Source organism: Ixodes scapularis, unplaced genomic scaffold, assembly GCF_016920785.2.
Source record: "Ixodes scapularis isolate PalLabHiFi unplaced genomic scaffold, ASM1692078v2 PGA_scaffold2__306_contigs__length_199485367, whole genome shotgun sequence".
NCBI lineage: Eukaryota > Metazoa > Arthropoda > Arachnida > Ixodida > Ixodidae > Ixodes > Ixodes scapularis.
This window is the reverse complement of record NW_024609857.1, coordinates 161,603,995-161,623,043: the sequence shown is the minus strand read 5'-3', so window position 1 is coordinate 161,623,043 and position 19,049 is coordinate 161,603,995. Positions and strand designations below refer to the sequence as shown.

General features: G+C 46.8%; 1 protein-coding gene across 1 annotated transcript in view; it reads left to right on the top strand.

The window, feature by feature from the left end:
- The first annotated feature begins 6,894 nt into the window (after positions 1-6,894).
- Positions 6,895-19,049, top strand: part of LOC121045539 — a 25,354-nt gene continuing 13,199 nt past the window's right edge. The window contains exons 1-10 of the mRNA XM_040498443.2: positions 6,895-6,999; positions 9,133-9,203; positions 12,273-12,442; positions 13,605-15,542; positions 15,607-15,717; positions 15,863-15,955; positions 16,171-16,284; positions 16,414-16,594; positions 17,316-17,408; positions 17,482-17,552. Coding sequence (XP_040354377.1) covers positions 6,997-6,999; positions 9,133-9,203; positions 12,273-12,442; positions 13,605-15,542; positions 15,607-15,717; positions 15,863-15,955; positions 16,171-16,284; positions 16,414-16,594; positions 17,316-17,408; positions 17,482-17,552 — 2,845 coding nt within the window. The 5' untranslated portion in view covers positions 6,895-6,996. The remainder of the gene's footprint in view (positions 7,000-9,132; positions 9,204-12,272; positions 12,443-13,604; positions 15,543-15,606; positions 15,718-15,862; positions 15,956-16,170; positions 16,285-16,413; positions 16,595-17,315; positions 17,409-17,481; positions 17,553-19,049) is intronic.

The following is a 19,049-nucleotide window of genomic DNA, read 5'->3' as shown; positions in this document are numbered from 1 at the left end:
CCAGGAAGCGACGGAACCGGCGTTATGCATATAATGGCGCCGCCGCCGTCGTGCTCCCAAAAGGCGCTCAGGAGGATGAGCGAGAGCCCCATCTTCCTTATTGGGGGAGCGGCTCCTTTGTTTGCCATCGCCCCTCGCCGTGGAGGGCGCGGCGAAGACGTGCACGAGGCCTATGGCACGAGTGAGCCGTCCGTCGGGAGAGGCGGCGGACGTGCCGTTGATTTGTTTGACGGATTTGGTGTTCTGGTCGTCGGCTGGTCTTTGGCTCTCGTTTATTCCGCCTCACACCATTATCTTTTTCGCTACCTTTTTTTTTTAAACACAGAATCTGTTTTATGACTCGCTCTTAACCGGTTTGGGTTCTCATTCTTGAGGCGAATAATAATTTAAAACAAAACACGAGTACCAGTTGCGGCTTTTTTTAATGATGTTGTTACCTAAGATGAACGACAGTTAACAATTTCAGAAACTATATGTATGATTTGCTCTTGAGTATACGTGTTCTACGTTAGTTGCAATGTCGTGGACTGTTTAAGCACTAAAGTTGGTGACAGGTTAAGAATTCAGGGGAGGCTCCTCCCATGTCTCCTCGCTTTAGCAGAACGAACACTGGAGAGGAGGTGACCTCCTCTCCAACGTCAGCTCTGCTAGAGCTGGGAGAGCTGGGAACAGTTTACCTTAACTCTTAACCTCTCTCCGACTATCGGCATTTTCTCGCTACCCAGTTTTATTTTTATTATTATTATTATTTTATGTGATTAAAATACGTACACCGATGTTATCTTTTCTTTTTCTTCTTTTTTGGACAAAAACAGCAACGATAAACGTCGCGCGTTTAATTTGCACGGTCCATTCTGTTGGATATGTTTCTGTTGGATATTTATGTTATGAAACAGGGCGCATATGTCAACAGGCTCTAGGATCCTTCGGCAGCTAGCTGCTGCCTAGACACCTAACTCTTTCGGTATGCTGCAGTATTATTTTTTAAATGCCACCTTAAAGGCTATAAAAAAATGAACAATGTTGCAAAGTTTTTTTTATTTTTTTTTTTCAGCTGTTAAGAATATTTATACTTATCGCTATAAAATTACGGACGTACCACTATGGCTTTCGTCAATAAGAACATTGAAGAACGAACCCCGAATCAAGAAATAAGAGCACAACAAGCCATGATTGGAGCTTTTTTTTTTTTTTTTTTTAACTGTCAGCGATCATAATCTGTTTTCACTGACGTAATTTCGTGCGCCATTTTGTTGTCATGAGCTGTCTGGCGCGCAAGCTGAACGCGAGTATTCCGAAGATTTCCATGACAGCCTCAAATCGGTAGTCGACAAGTGCTTATGTTTCATCACGCTTTTTTTTTTTTTTTTTTTTGACAAATAAATTATTTTTTCACTCATTCACTTTAAAGGCCGAGATGCAGAATCGTCTTCTGCCGGGAAGGAGAACGGATCACAGCTTTTTTCTCGCGACTTCCTCTCGTACTCTCCTCTCCCCCTCTCTCCACGGAAGCGGGTTTCTGAGCTACTCCCCACAAAAAGGAGGAGGGGTTCCCTCGTTCTCGAACGGAAAGGAGGAATTCAGGGAAAGTTTCTACCTTTCTGGCTGGTCGTCGGCCTTTAACATCATAATGGCAGATTGACGTCATGTGACAACACCCTATAACATAGATTACGGATATTCATTTAATAAGAATGATGCAATATGTGCCGTAGTTGCCTAAAATATTGTTGATATTTGCATGCGTTGTCAAAATATCCTAAGCGCTATAACGCTCCTACAATTAACATAATCACTTTTATTCGTTACGTTTTTATTTTATGACAATCGCTTCGTAAGGAAGCAATTCGGTCAGTGTAATGTGAGTTTAGCATAAATGCTTCAGTTCGCGCGTTAAAAAAAAAAATGCTACGTAACCAGGGCACTCGTGATAGAATGCTACCTAAGTTTATCAAACAGTAACTAGTCTAAAATCTCAGCCTTCTTCACAAAACCTAGACTACGTTCATAAGAAATTTACGATTCTTCGCTCAGGGACACTGCAGGGGGAGCGGATGTGACTTTTGAAACTACAAGAAAAAAAAATCAGTATTTCTGCTCAAGACCCGAGTAAAAGCAGGGGATCCATACATGCGAACCAGTAAAGGGCTTTCCCCAATTCACATATGGCGGTTAATTCACTGGGGCCGTTATTCGCAAGTTGATCAGCGTAGATCCATCATAGTTATGGTTTATGTATAGCTACAAGCCTACGGATAAGTTTCATCGACGTGGCGGAATTTTATAGGAGGAATAAAATCCGTGAAAATGCCTATAAAAAACTAGACCATTCTCGCTCAGTCTGCAATAGTCAGTCTCTATGACCGGCAGGAGGTTTTGGCCTGTCAGTCTGAGAGCTCCTGAAAGAAAAACAGAAAAAAAAGTCTCCCGATAATGTGCTTAGTCTACCGTAACCTGGTTGCTCGATACGCCAAGGAGAACTTGGGAGTGACTTCAAATGATGCACTTCTCGACTGAACGGGCAAGGAAAGGGCGTTCTCCATTCAACGCCGCGGCCGGAAGAATGGAAGAGATACGCATCAATTCCACTTACACCGTGCAATCGCTCTTCGCCATCAACCAGAAAAAGGAAGCCCCGGCCTCTGTTGAGAGGGAAACGTATCGTATGGCGAGTGGCGACACGTTGGGATTTCGTTTTCCGCTTTCGCATCCGCACGGCTGATAGACCACCAATTTGCGAGGAGAGGAGATAAAGAAAGCAGTCGTTGCGTTGGTCGTCCCATCTCGCATGCAAAGCGTGTGGTGGTTTAAGACGCCGCGTCTATTACGGCAACCGCTCAACCGAATGAGGGTTTTTGCATAAGCGTCCGCGCTGTGGCGCGGCAGCATGATGTATACACGGACACCTATTTACCTAAAGCTTACGTAACAGCGTACACTGTCGCCTGGAAGTGATTAAATTTAATCTTTGTGCATACACTTGCATTCCAAATAGCCGGATGGAGATAGCCAATCGAGCGTAACGTTCGTAACAATGTAATCAGAAGTCTGCGATCTTGGGCCAATGAGAATGGTGTGATCTGACACAACTCATAAGGTAACGCGTGTGAAGACAAATATCTTTAGCGGTTTTTATCTCTAGATCGAAGTTTCTCGCAGCTAGCAGACAATAGGCTGTCGCAGTCTGCAGTTTAGAATACTGTCTTTTCAAATGTGATATGGAGGACTTGGGCTACATGGAGAGCAGCCTGACCATGGTGCGAGAACGCTATCGAAACTTTAATGGCGAGGTCTAGGCGAATTCGTGCGATACCGTATGTTTTCTTTCGATAGCACGAGGACGACTGTCAAGACTGGGGGAGGGTGGCAGACTGAAATACAGGAGACTCCCGTGTTCCGTGTCACCAATTAACCTTTCATTTTAGCCCACAGGATGCCAGGCTAAGAAAGTCGGAGTAGTGGAACTAATGCATTCGGAACCAAACAGCTCAGATTATGGGCCCATGCACGCAACTGCCGGTAACTGCGCCGATCTTAGCATTTTATGGTACCATGGTTATTTTTAGAAAAATCAATGTGCGAATATACTATTAACGCATTACGTCAATTCCCTCACTATTCGTTCTCTTTTTTTTTTTTTTTTTTTCTTAAATATTGTGATGGACGTATCGGAAAAAACTGCGGGAATTGCAAGGATTTTCGCTTCGCTCGAAGTCTTCAGCAGATACCGTCAGCAGGCAGCTCTCTCCTGTGTCGGTTCACGAGGAGCCGAGTATCACGTTCTGTTTAGCAACGACATATCTGCAAGTCGTCCGGCATACAAACGTGTGACGAAGTGTCATCTGCTTCTGTAATCGCATACGCTGTTTCTGTCAGCCAGTAGAGCCGGTGGGTTTCCAGTACATACACTCAGGGACAACTTTCTGTGGCATTCAAAGATACCGGACCACACGCGCATGCATATCTTGAGCGCCCATCAACGCCTGTGCACGCGTACTCTTCACTTCTGAAATGCCCCAACAGTTGTCCGCGGGTATTGGGCGAATGATCGGGCATCATTTCAGAGGCCCGGGTGCCTGATGCTTTTCTTTGCTTCTCTCTTGCCCCCCAGAAACCGGCCGACTTCACGCCGTTCCCAACGTGCGGCGATGAGGTCGGCGGCGCCGCCGTGTCCCCGGGTGTCCCAGGCGTCGTCCCCGTAGGGGCCGCCGGCAGCCCGAGCGGCATCGCGACCTCCGGCGTCGCCGTGGTCGGGGGCGTCGCCTCCGTGGACGACTACCTACCCTACTCGTTCCACCGCAAGGCCCCGTACCTAGTCTGGGACGACGAGCGGAGCAGCGCGTGCAGGCGCGGGCTCTCGGCCCGGAGTCGGAGCCGCTCCTGGGGCAGGGCTCCGGCGCGCTGCTGCCCTTGGCGCTGCGTCCTGCTCGCGGCCCTGGCGTCGGCCGTCCTCTTCGGCAGCCTCGTGGCGCTATGCGCCTACCTCAGCGGTGAGTGCCGTTCGGGGTCACGGGATCGACGTCTTTGGCCGGTCCGCGAACAGTGCTTCGAGAAGAGACTCGGGGGAAGTGGCGTCGAAACTATTCGGGAGATTTGGCGAGGAGGGGGGAATTTCCTTGTCCCTTTCTCGTATTGTTTACATTTAATTTTTATAAATGCCAAAGAGAAGGGGGGGGGGGGGGGGGGCGGGGGGCGATCGCTCCCCTCCCCCTCTCTCCCCTGTTCCGACGCCACCGGTCAGGGGATGCCGTAAGCCTCACGCTGTTGATTTGAGTCATTGCGTCTGAAAACTGAATAGAGGTTTTTCACGGGAAGCCATATTGTTGGTCACTCATCTTCCCAGCACACGCTGAGAACTATAAACACTGCTAGCTTAAAAAAAAAAAGAAAGAAAAAAGTCTGGCGTAGAGCGTCCCGATCGTTTTGGCCGTGTTCAAAAATTTACCCGATCTAACTCCAGGGTAAAGGTTCTGTACCTTGGCATTCGAAAGCCTATGCGGAGAGCAAGTCGTCTGCTTCTTGAGCAGGGGTTGCTGTGACGTCAGAACAACGCCAAGTTCCGATTGGCTCTGATTGGAAAGATAGTGGGTAGACCTCGATTCTAGAGGCCTTGAGGTCTACCGACAATTTTTTTTCAATCAGCCAATAAGAGCTTGTCGTTTTGACATCATCGCAACCCATGTGCAACAAGCAGACGAACTTTCTCTCCGTATACCCGCGTCCAGCGTTGCTCCGTCTGTCTTGCCGAGTGACATGACATGATCCGCCGAAATAATTCAGATCCATTCGAGTAAAAGCAGGAAAACAGCCTTTATTACCACTCTGTAGTCAATAAAACGTGTACCGTTAACTGACAAGGACTCCGAAAGAAACGAATCGCGAATCGAAAAGCGTTTGCGTCATAAGCGGCGGCCGGCGTTTCTGAAACTCTCGGTGATTACGGCTCCCGTTTATCGCCTGTCAACAACCACAGTTCCGATTGGATGGAACGCACGTTGAATGTGCATGGTCGCGCCTTTTTCCCAATTGAGATATTTGTTCTTGGCACAAGAGAAATGGGAGCTAGTTCCGAGCATGCGCTGAGAATAACGACAAACAGTATGTCGTTCCGTGAATACCGCTTATAAGAAAATGCGGTTCATAATTTGGTAACCTAACTTTCAACCATTGACAGATTAAAAAAGAAAATAACGACGGGGGTATGGCGATTTATGACTTCATGATTGGTTCCCGATTGTTCTTGCCGACGAAAGCCGCGATATCGTTGGACAATCGAAAGAGTGGACCCGCAGCTTCACCCTATTTTTTTTGGTTGGCGATCTTATTGGTGATAAAGACATACGAATTGTTCGCATGGACACGCAATCGTGAAAACATTAACAGTTAAGTAACAACCAGTTAAGTAATAAACAATTGAAGCAGAAAAAACCCTTAAGGAATCGATAAAGGCTGGAAAAATGCAAGATGAGGTTTGGGAAACAACGTGTCTCGATCCACAACCACTGACAGCTTAAGAAATTCAGGGTGTTGCGAGTCTGGTGTCTCTTGTGAACGCTCCTCAGCCAATGACATTTCGGAATTCAAAGATAAGAGCGGCCAAAAACCGATCACAAAGAAAAGCATAAACAGAATAAGCCAAGCCTTGCGTTTATTAGACTGTCGGTAACAAATACTGGTTCAAAGTCGCAAAAAAAAAATAAAAAAGATGAGAACAACGACAAAAGATGTGCACTAGACCCCAGACAGGTCCTCAACGTTTGCGTGCTATTCTAAGAAAAAATCCGCGCGGATTGGCTCGACTTACTACCCTCTTTCTCATCTGGACCCTCCTACTCACTTTAATTAAAAGTTCGTTGTCAAATAGCACGGTTCCTCCTAAAGTGTCGTTATTAAATTAACCAGATAAGGGCATCTTGCCACCCCGCCGTCGAGGGTGCAGCTCGGAGAGACAAAATAAGCGCCACAAAAATCGCTTTACGCCGCACGCGTGCCGAGAGAACGTCATCTCATCGCTGGCAAAGAGGACAAGGACGCTTTATTACGCCACATGAATTATCGGATGAAGCCATTACACAAAAGGGCAAAGACGCCTGACAGGAGACGGCGCCTCCCGCGTTTAATTCTATGTTCCCACCCACGCCAGTGTCACGCTCGTCTCTGAAAAAGCGTGTCGATAGACTCTAACATCGTCGTTTCCTTTCCTTGACAGCCATCACCAGCCAGCACATTCACCCATGTAAGTATCTGGGCCATTGCTGACTCGAGCCGGCGCAGAACGGTTCTTCCTGTGGATTGCACTGAAGGATCTCGGCCAAGGGGGGGATTCAAATTGATTCCTTTTCTTTTTCCGTCTGTCTTTGTCGCTTCGGCACCCGGCCCCACGCAGCTGTTCGTCTCCTAGGCGTTGTCAAGGTAGTGGAAGGAGACGTCTGGGACCCCAGCCTCCTCAACTCGACTTCCAAGGAATTTAGGGACAAGTCAGCCAAGTATGCCAACATGGTGAGGTCAAAGTTACTCGTATATATACACCTGCAATCTAGGTTACGAAACTGATTAATCGAGCTGTGTGCGTTGTCTTTAGCTGTTCTCTCCCTTGGTATGCCCTTGGTACGGCAGCGTATGATAAAGTAGCGTGTTGGTGAGCTCATTGTGAAGTTGATTTTACTTTCGGCTTGACAACTTAAGCACTTCTAATAATAATGAAAAAAAGCCATAATTGCTTAAATAGTTCCTTTCATTCTGATTTTTTGTTCGAACGCTATTACATGAGAGTATACCAAGCGGTTTCCTATAGAAAGATCACAAGGGCTTTAGCAACGAAAAATTAGGTTTCAATGACAGAGCCTTATTTTAGGCTATATGGTAGACCCCTGCTGCAACGATTCGCCGAGCTGGAGAATATTTGAAGGTACTATGTTCGACATTAAAGTTGGCCTAACTCGCTAAACTGAACATTCGTCCTGATCTTTCTGGCAGCCACAGAAGAAAGGTTTGCGTCCATATCAAAGTTTTAGTCCATCTTTTTTTTTTTACAATAACGATGTCCGATAACGGTGCTCGATAAGAGTCGTAGTAGATGGTTTCGATACCTCCCATAACGATTCTCGATAAGGATACGTTGCATGCGGAAAGGCGACGGCGGAGTATCGGGTATTGTTATTGGAAACATCGGAGCGATCTACTAAAAGTCCCTGTTAGGGAGTTTTAGCAGATCGTTCCCATACCTCCGATAACGATACCGGACAACGATACAATAATGAGTTTTAGTAGATCATTCCGATAGATCTGATAACGATACCCGATACTCCGCCGACGCCTTTGCGGCCGTACATCGTACATCGTTCCGATTCCTCCGATACCCGCCTCGATAAAGATACGCGCAAAGGCGGCGGCGAAGAATCGGGTATCGTTGTCGGAGTCATCCCAACGATCTACCAAAAACAATCTATTAGGGAGTTTTCGTAGATCGTTTCCGCCGTCCCGCAGCGCTCGCCACAATCCGCTACAAGATCCAGGTTTCTTCAGTCAAGGCTAGAGGCGCGCAAGCACAGTATACTGTCTCTTCGTTGCGGATAACATTAGTGGAGGGAGGAAAGCGGTTTACGAAAGCTCCCTATTGTCATCCGGTATCGTTATCGAGGTATCTGAACAATCTACTAAAACTCTATTATGCATCCGCAAAGGCGTCGGCCAGGTATCGGGCATCGCCAGTTATCAGAACGGTCTACTAAAACTTCCTAATACAATGCAAGTATTGTTACCGAAACCATTGGAAGTACTGTCGAGACCGGTTATAACGAAGTCATCGGGAATCTGAAATAACTTCGCTATATCCGCTATTTCGTTATAACCGACTTCGGTTATAACGAAGTGCAAAATGAAATGGGAAATCGTGATCGCTTCGCTCAAGCCGCTATTTCGTTATAACCAACTTTGCTATAACGGGTTTCGACAGTACCTACTAAAAGTATCTATTAGCGCATATGCAGTGAACGAAAATGTTATAATAAATTTGCGCGCTACGTGTGCACAATTACGACTCAAAGCCCGTTCACACATGGGCGTTTCCTTGTGTTTTCTTACGTTACACTTAAGTCACTGGAACACGAGTTTGACGAATGTCGCGTGCTAGTGTACTCCTTGCACTGGCTGTCACGCTTCATTAAAACCACAGATGTCTGGTGACCCTCTACGTAAGCCGACGTAAGCTTTTGTAACGCAACGCAAAGTAAAAAAAAAAAAAAAAAAGAACAGGCGGGCATTTGGTTTATCTTGTTTTATGTCCTCTGAAGGACATAAAACACGATAAACCAGGTGCCCGCGACCTTGTCACGAATTAGCGTGATTCAACCCACAATCAGCGTAATTGAGAAGTGTATCGAGAACAGTTGCCACCTCGGGAACAGCACGTAGCCGTAATTCTCCCGTAATATTCCACAAACGACGAAAGTGATTGACCGCACGATGACGCAGTTTTCGTACCCGAGTAAGTCATTCGCGACTTCCGCGAAAGGGAGGAAGAAAAGCCACGCAGCAGCGCGGATTCAAGGCCTCACTAACGTCCGCGTTTCGTTCGTGTCGACCTGATTGAGACGAGTGAATTTCCTTATCGGTGCCGATCGTCTCTTTCAGCTTCAAGCGGCGTATCGCAAGTCCCCCCAGCTCAACAGCTCCCTGAGCAAAGTCACCATATACGCGTTCCGGTAAGGATCGCCATCTGAAAGTCGTTTGTCAGGGCGCGAGCGACGCGAAATGATTTAGTGGACAAATAGCCTTGCCGCGTAGCCATTTTTCAACACCGCATTAATAGCGTCGAGGGAAGCAAGGACGACGAATGGTTCACCCTCTGTCCGCTCCGTCGAGTTCGAAGCGATACTATCAATAGCGACCCGAGAATGCGGCCATTTCGTTTTCTTGTTTACAAATGCATTAATGTATGCGTGCATGCTACAGCAACTAGATGAGCTATGCTTACAGCAGAGCCGTGTATATAGAGAGAGTTTGGTCAATGGGAGGAGTGGGCAGAGCCAGTGCCGGCACCAGATGCAGAAAGAGGGCTTGACATGCTCTCTGGGTCAACCAGAAACCGAAAAGAATCCCCTAGCGGCGGTAGCGAGAAACAGTTTTGATCATAGATATGGGGTTTTAATAAGCGCGTAAGAGTTAAATGTAGTAACCCTTCCTGGTTGAAATCAGGGTACACGTGATGTTTCGATTACGATCATGCAGAAAGATGTAAGAAACGAATGTGCCGCTCGAACTCTGTTTTGCTCGAACAGTGCGTGACCGCTCGGACGGCAGATTCCAGGCCCTCGGCGCATGGCGTACGGATCACGTCGATCATTTCGCTAGTCACGCTCTTCCACCATTATTTTGGATGACCGTGATTGAAACGTCACGTGCGCTTTCTTTTCAGTCACCGAGAGGTACTCCGACGCACTTATTAATTTCGTTTCTCGCGACCACCACCAGGGTATTATTTCCTACTTCTGGTTGGCCACTCTCGAACTTCTAAAGACGCCCTGGAACAGGCCCAGCACGCTTTCGGCCAACGGCATTTGACTCCTATGCTTCCCAATGAATGGCCAGACTCTCTGTGTATACGGCTCTGGCTTAGAGGATGGACATTCCATTTCCTGATTCTCCTGTGGGCAGCGCCATTTCGTCGCTTAGTGCACAGCGGGCGCAACTGAAAATTCAAAAATGCGACTTCCCGAGCTGTTAGTTAGGTTTCAGGCAGCTCAGGCGCTATCGTCTAACTTTGTCGCGGATTGTTATAACATTTCTGGAGGACAGAAAAGCGTTTCTCACGATTTCAGATAATACGTCAGATAACAATGATTTTAAACAATAGATGACTCAAGTGTGTTTATCCTGAAGTGATCCATATCTGGTAATTCTAGTGCGTGTACTTTTGACACTTCAAGGTTCTTAGAAAAGCAATCATTCGCCTTTTGCTTTTTTTTTTTCAAGAGAAAAAAACAAAAACTTAAAATCAGCAACAAAGGAAACAAAATTTGGTCGGCGCTGGTTGGTACATATCGATTAAAGGGTTAAAAGGGTTTGGCGCTTGTCCTCGCCGTACGTGTGTCTTTTTTCGTCCTGTTTCAGTTCGCGCCTTTTAACCTTTTAAACGAAGGTAGTGTTTAGTAAAACCCTATATTGCTAACTCGAACACTCTAGAGCAGTGGTCTCAAACTCGCTGGAGATTGGAAGGGCTATTTTAGAAATATATGTGGCAGGTACAGCATTCAATACGGCAGCAGTACGCAATGGAAGGGCTATTTCAGAAATATACGAGGCAGGTATAGCATTCAGTACGGCAGCTGTACGGCGTTTCAAAAAACACCAAAATTGGACGCGTTTTTTTAGATTCCGGTTTCCTATCGGAGCGCATCTCTGCGCCAGCGGTCCTGCCGTCCCGTGGCCGAGGCTCGAAGTTACCGCATCGCCTCGAGTGGCGCACGTGCATTACGCGCCTCGGTCACTGGGGGGGCGGGGTGGGCAGGAGTTTTGGCCCAAAGATCCGCTCCGATAAGAAACCTTAAACTTGAACACGCCAAAACTGAACGTTCCTTTTTTTTTTTTTTTTTTTCATTACGCCGCAAATTGCAGCACCTGCACATATCTTCCTAAAATCAGTTGATTTAGTGGTTTTCAGAGGTGCTTAACGGGTTTTGAATTGGAACCATAAATCCATCTTCATTATTTAAAAGGTTTTACTTTTATTTCATTAACTAGCTTTATTCAGGAAAATAAATGTTTACTTTTCCTGAATAAAGCTAGTTGAAAGTTAGCACGTGTCCTGTATACTTATTGTCCTTGTCTTTTTTGCGCTATTTTATATGCTTTACCAATTAAAAGGTTGATTAGTATATTTGAGTTAATTTTTAGGCTAATTATCTTTTATTATTTTTCGCAATCCCCGATGTCCGACGTGGCTAATATGTTCCCAAAAAGAGGGTTTTTTTTTTTTTTTTTGCTTAGCCATTTTAATTTTATCTTTTCTTCTAAATTTTCGGGGAAACACCCGTTATAGATGATTATAGGCGGCATCAAAATATTAAGAGGAATCAGTCATCTCATTGACCGATGCCCCTCTGGAATTACGAGGGTCTTTCAAGGTTGACCGAGACTTATATTCATATATAGAAAATAAATAAAATTGACAAGCAGGAAATTAGATCAGTTTTCTAAACTATTGCCCGTGCACGTCCAGGCACCACTGCCGTTGTTTTGTCAGCTCTGTGATTCCCTTGGCATCGGAAGGACCAGGCTGCGCGACTGCAGTCGAAAGAACGTATTCGTGCGGTCCGTTTGTCACCGCCGGTCATCCTTCCCCAAACTGTTGACGACATCTGTGCCCTCTTGACCGTGACGTCGCTTGCCCCCCAAATGTGCTTGCTATGTTCTCAAATTTTCAACTGGTTTAACTTTTTCTTTTACCCGAAGTTTGTTTATGCGCCGTTGCTCCAAAACTACGGACATATTGCACTCCGCCATCGTAGCTGGAATTACTGCGAATGCGTCAAATTCGTCAATACGGGAACGAAATATTTCAAAAGAACTGCCGTAATGTCCTCCGCAAGTTTCCCCTTGCTGCACTTGCTCAGCGTTTTTTTTTTTTTTTTTTCTGGACTAAAGTCCCCGTCAGCCTTGAGACACACTTGCAGAAAGTGTGCCAGATGTGCTTCCAGAGTAATGGTTTCTTGGATTTATTTTTTAACTGAGTATCGTCATGGTTGTGATTCGTACGCTTTGGACACTTGCAGGCAAGGGAGCCTCATCGTGTTGTTTGAACTTGAGATAGACAAACGACGCACCCCAACTGCCAACAACCTAGAAACGAAATTCAAGAAAACGCTACAGGAGGAAATTGAGAAAGGACCCATGGGTGCGTTCGGCAACCTCAAGATTGACGAGAACGCCATTCAACTCACAGGTAAAATGGGACATCACTCGTTCAGGAAGGCGAGAAATGGGAGACGCAATTAATAATACTCAACGCCTTCCTGGGCACTCTAATTACAGTGAAAAGGTTTTTCAAAGAAGGCGGCGTGGCCATGACAATCACTCATGAAACGTAATGTACGGAGAGCTAATACGCCGCTGCGAACCAACTAAAACAGGCGATAAACCAGTTATACGGATGCAGCTGGTATATTGTATGGAGGCCCTTGGAAAGTTTTTAGAACCAAGAAGGTTAAGAGAATAACAAATCAGCTAGCGATCCTGACCATGTGTTCCAATATTTGGCATGCACTGACGTTTCGGCGCTCGCACTACCCATGTTAAGGGCATAAAATGAGAACGCCCACCCGGCTGGAATATCTGACATTGCCGATGGGGAGTCCTGATTAAATTAAGCCGTTATAGCACAAAGCTCCAAATCACTTGCACGTTAATTAGGAATCAATCGTGCTTTCGTCGATTTATTTTTGCGTAGGGATGGTGGGAAACATTTTATGTTTATCGTTAGTTTGGCCGTTCAAAACGAATAGCATGATCCGTCTTTGGCCAACGCGATGTATTCTTCTATAGTTTACTACGGAAGAATGGAGGTTACAGTAGTTGTGTACCATCGAGTGAACGGCGTTCATCACTGGCATTATCTAAATGGACTCCCGTAATGACTTCACTTCCATCTCGGTCAGAAGGGATCGTACGTCTATCACATTATATGTATATTACCGGACATATTGTACGTCAGGCTACGATTACTCTGAGCAGTTAAGTTAGTAGTTCGATGAAAATGGATGTCGGCAGAATAATAAGCGTCATAATTACAGGAATTATTACGATTTGTATTCTACGATGCAAGTCGTCGCCTTTCGAAAGCTAGTTGTTAAAAAAAAAAGGGCTAGGTATATATCTTGTTCGCTAAGCAATCTACCGGATTGAACTTGGTTTAGCACATATTGTTTCAATAACAACCCTGTGTTTTTGCGTTCCGTAGTATGCGAACTAACTACAGGTCTTAAAACTGTACACCAATAGAGGCAACTATACTGTGATTCTCAAATGAACACTTTCATTCTTAAAAAAATACCAAAACTACCCATTGAGCCCTTCAAGGAAATTAATTCAAATTATTTACGTTTCAGAGATGTCCGAAAACAACTTGCTACCATACAGCGACTTGGAGCAAGACGTCGCAAATAAAAACCCGGACCCGAACAATAATTTGCGAGACGACAAAAACGACGTTCCGCCAGCTGGAACAAGAGATTATTGGTCGAACCAAAACGACGCTGACAGCACGGGTCACAGAATCCCACGCGAAAACGACAGCTCCCTGGGTCCCGACGAATACAATTCCTGGCAGCCTTTCTTTCCGGAGCAGCAGGACACAGACGCGGACGTCGAAGGAACCACGTGGGACGACGGCCCGACCGAATTGGGTGACGACTCAGATACGCTTCCAGACGCCCCCATCAAGTCGTCCGATGAGTCATTTCATGATACACGCAACTTAACTTTTGCCGACAACTCTTCAAGGACGCCCGCGACAGTTTTGCCCTCACCCAGTTCTTCTCGTGAATCGGACAGTGAAGAACCACTGGATGTAACAAATTTGGATTCTGATGCACCTTCGCAGTCACATTCTAGTCAAGATAGGTTTACGAATAGCACCGGCACGGAAGTAATCGAACTGACAGTCGGAGCGGGCGTGGTAGTGAAAGCGGATAAAATCCCGTCAGCACCTTCCAAAAATAAGACGACAAGCCCGGAGGCACTGAAACCTTCGTTCATCAACATACACCCGCCGGATGACGTAGCAACGATGCCCGAAAAGGTTGAAAGTGTCGAGAAATCAGATTCGCGAGCGAATGCAAGTGCACCGGCCCTACCGCCCAGCGGTTCTGCGCAGGTCCTACACGCGGCTGCAATTCCTCAAGTCAAAGCGCAGCCATCGGTCACGAATGCAAGACCACCGTACAAGCCGCTCTTAACCTCCGAGATCACAGTGGGAGCCGGAGTTTCGATCAAGACGTCCGATAATGCCCCCAAGAATCCTGCTCAGCAAGGCGTGGGTCACGCTTGGCAGATAGAATCGGAGACGTCGCCTCTGCGGGGAAATACGCAAACCGAACCTAAGATACCGGTCCCGCACCGCACTGAGAAGCCCGAGCCATTAGACGAGTCAACGCACAGACCCAGCGAGCCGACGTCTTCCACCACAGAACTCTCAGTAGGAGCGGGGCTCTTCATCAATTCGCAGCCTTCCGTCCACAAGAACAACAGACGGAAAGAGCCCTCGACGACAGCACGTCCAGTGAGCTCGACCACCGAGTTCGAGATCGGGGTCGGTCTTTACATTCGACCTCCGAACGCCCCGAGTGGGCAAGCACGGCCCAAGAACCGTACTCGTGCTCAGGAGAGACCCGCAAGGCCGGAGCCACAATTCATCGACCTCACGGCGGAGGCCGAGGCAGTACCGCACCGACCGCAGAAACCAGCGCCAGTGTCCGGAAGGCCGACCGGAAGACCTCCGGGAGTTCCGCAGTTTGGTGACCCGCCGAGCGAACCCATCCGAATCCACGGCACAAACAAAGGGAGCGCCTTCATTCCGCTGGGGGGCACGCGGGAGGGCCACCATCTCAAGCATCCCGAGCTGAACATCACGTCCATCTCGGTCCACCAGACGGTCAGCACGAGCTCGGGGGACCACTCCGAGATTCATTCGGTGATCTATTCGGGGGCTCAGAACGCCGGCGGCATCGCCAAGTTCATCTCCGGAGACCTGCCTTCCAAGGCGGACGCGTACGACTCCAAGTACACGCCGGTCGACGACGAGAAGGGAGGGTACTTCGACAAGGTCAGCAAAAACGGGGACAAGCATTCGCGACCATCGTCCACTACTGAAGCCCCAACGTTGCAAGTTGTCACGAGGGTCACATATAGCGTTGTCACAAGTGCGCCCCTGCCGAAGGACTCGCTTCACGACAATGACATCACGAAGCACTACGAAGACAGAAGTGGTCCCGGTCATACGTCTACGACTCTCCTGGTCGTGCCAACCACAGTGACGGTACGACGAGGTGAGATTTCGAAACACAACGCTTATTTCCGCGTAAATCGTCTGACAGTGGCGTTTTATTTCAGATTGCGATTATTTGAGAGAGATACAGTGTAAAAGCGGGGAGTGCGTGCCACAGACTGCACTCTGCGACCGAAAGATGAACTGCAGGGACGGGTCTGACGAACGCAACTGCTGTAAGTGTTGCTGTTAAGAACGGAGTTAACAAAAGAAAGTGCAAGAAATGTCACATCTTTAAGCCCTTGTGATTTCCCCCAAAAAAACCTGCAGTTCTGATATGTAGTCAGCGCGGAAAAGTCATGTCTCCAACCTTGGTTTCAGCATGCAAGGACTACTTAAAACACGAGAAACTCCACCACAAAATCTGCGACGGCATCCTCGACTGCTGGGATTTCACCGACGAAATATATTGTCGTAAGTTAACGCTGATAACAGCCTTAGCCAACTTTACCAACTGCCACGACTTACTTAGTGTCGCAAAACTTGCCGCAGTACTGACCTAATTTTTCTTGCGTGATAAACGACGAACCACAGCGACACTCTACAACCATCTCGCCTGTACGTTTACTGACCGTCACCCTCGTTTTATTTCCCCCCCTTCTCCTACTCTTCCTAAAAAACTAAATCAGCTTGGTGTGATCCTGGGATGTTCGTATGTCCTGGGGCGAAGCAGTGTGTCTCACAGGAGAAAGTCTGCAATGGGAACCACGACTGTCCTTACGGCCTGGACGAAGTTCAATGCGGTAATCAGCTGCAATTGACTTTACCTTTCCCTTCGTTATAAAAAAATAAGAAATAAAATAACATAAACGTAATAATTGTCTGCGGCAGAGAACACGGCGTAATAAACTAATTGTTCTTGTAATTCCCAGTCGGTCTCGTGGACGAACGGGAAGAGTCCACGTCCATGTCTTCCGGGCAAGGCTACCTGCAACTCAAGAGGAACGGAATCTGGGGCAAGCTCTGCATCGACCAGTTCCCACGCTACCTCAGCAACGAGACCTGGTCGCTGGGAGAAATCGGACACGCGGCCTGCAACACGCTCTCTTACAGGTATTCACGCCCTCGTCGGGTTATTTCTTTTGTTTCTTAAGTGCGGCCGGCCGGTCAACCAGACATACCCTTATAGATTATAGCTAGCCAACTAGCCCAATCTTCGGTCTTAAGAGACATATCACACGACGAAATTGCCAGTGCAGACCACCCCTGAAAAGCAGGTGGACATTGTGCCTGTTAATTTTTCTTTGCTCTCGCTTGGCAGCTTTAAAGTGAATCAATTTAAAGTTTTCATTTGATGTTAACGTGGAAGCATTCAGGCCCCTCCCTTGCCTTGAGCCATCTATGGAGCGTTATCATACTGCACATTTTCGGAAACAGTGAATCTCTTGAGCGATTGCGCTCAATCTGTTTGCTCAAGCGGAGTCTCGGAATAAAACGACGGCGATTCCGTTTCCTGAACACGAAAAATCCACAAGGATCACAGCCGTAAAAGATTAAAAAAAAGTATACATATACCCGCATAAAATTGCAGTGAACGTGTGGGCAAGACAAAACGAACGATAACTCCGTGCGAACAAACTACACATAGGGCGATGTGATACTTCGAAAGATATCAACAGTGATAGAGACGTCCCGAGAATGTGGCTGTAAAATATATATCTAAATAAAAAAAAAGGTTAACTAGAGCCCATTGGAACATTCTCAGTTTAGGTCATAATGCACCGTACGTTTGTTACAAGGTATACATCATTATTTTTATTTGCAATTTCGACAGAAAAGTCCTCGCCATCCGAAGGACCAAAGACAAGGCTCGTAAGGAAGGCACAGTATACTTTGAGATGAGGCAAGACAACGAAGACAAATCGAGGTAAATTTCAGGCGGAACCATTTACGATCGGTAACCTATAGAAACCAATAATGTAATTGAACTTTTATTCCAGCATTGCTCTCATGTACAAGGAAACCAACTGCCCTAGGAAGGAGGTCCTTCACATCACGTGCTCCACGCTAGGTAAGCTGTTCACCGAATATGTAATATGCAGTTGAAGAGCGGATGTTCGAAACCCACAAAAAACCGACGCAGTTTTGACGCTGTAGTGTGTGAGCTCCTAGCCCGAGCTTTCTATCAAGAATGACAAGAAACCGGGGACAATTCATGATTACGGAAACGTTTAGAAAATATAAAAAGGATGGGCCCGAAGAGCTTTTATTTTTATTTCGATGGACGTTTTTGTTTTTCGCTTGGTACACACTGACCAGTCGAGACAGACTGTCTCCTGTGAGTAGGCATTACTGAGCTGGTGGCAGTATTAGGAAGTCTACTCGAGCTAGTGGCAGTATTAGAATGCCTGCTCACAGGAGGCTCGGATGTCTCCTGTGAGTAGGAATTACTGAGCTAGTGGCAGTATTAGAAAGTCTACTGAGCTAGTGGCAGTATTAGAATGCCTACTCACAGTAGACTTGGCTGTCTCCTCTGAGTAGGAATTACTGAGCCAGTGGCAGTATTAGAAAGCCTACTGAGCTAGTGACAGTATTAGAAAGCCTACTGAGCTAGTGGCAGTATTAGAAAGTCTACTGAGCTAGTGGCAGTACTGGAATGCCTACTCACAGGAGACTTGTTCCTGTGAGTAAACATTACTGAGCTAGTGGCAGTGTTAGAAAGTCTGGTTGGATAGCTTTCGCTATCTAGTGAAAGGCTGTCGCAACTCTGAGACATACCATGTTTCCATTCATTAAATCAGATCTCGACATTGGGCGTCCGGGTGCCCCAGGGAACATTAGCCAAGTGCCCACGTCCAGTCGCTCGGTGGCATCTGCCGTTCGAAGATGCCCGTTTTGGCCTCCAGCCGCGACGACTGACAGCCGGCCGTTGTGCGCCTTGTTTACTACTCAGGGGCTACAGCTCAGACACAGAGCACACATTCTCTTTGTGGAGTGCATCTCCATGTGAGATTGCTGTCAGACAACTTTTCGATCTGTTTGCTGCGACAGAAATGACTGATTCTGAGTTACGACTTACTTTCTCCGTGTTTTTTCTTAACATTGTTTGATGGAAAAGGGATTCAATTTTTTTTTATGCTGTGTTTTGTTATTATTTTGACGTGACCCGTTTTTCTTTCCTTTTGTTTTCTTATTGATCGACCTGCCCCAGAAGGTCACATCTTTAAGCAGGTGATCCTTCGAAGAAATAAAATGCAATTTAATTTCATTTTACCGATCTAGGCACGAAGTGCTTTCTGAACTTCATTTTGTGCACGTTCGGCCCGATAGTCATCCATATAACCATACGACATTGTAGACCAGTGTCTTCTCTCTTCCATAGGCGATGCCATGTTTGTTTATGCTGACGCCATGACACAGTAGAGGGGCTGCGCTTTTCGCAAGACCCCGATTTGTTTTTTCTTTGTAAATCTTAGCATTTATCGCAGTGCGAGAACGTCAGAAATGCATAGCCTTGATGGTTCAAGTACAACACCCATGCCAAGAGTTCCGTAAAAAGCAAAAAATC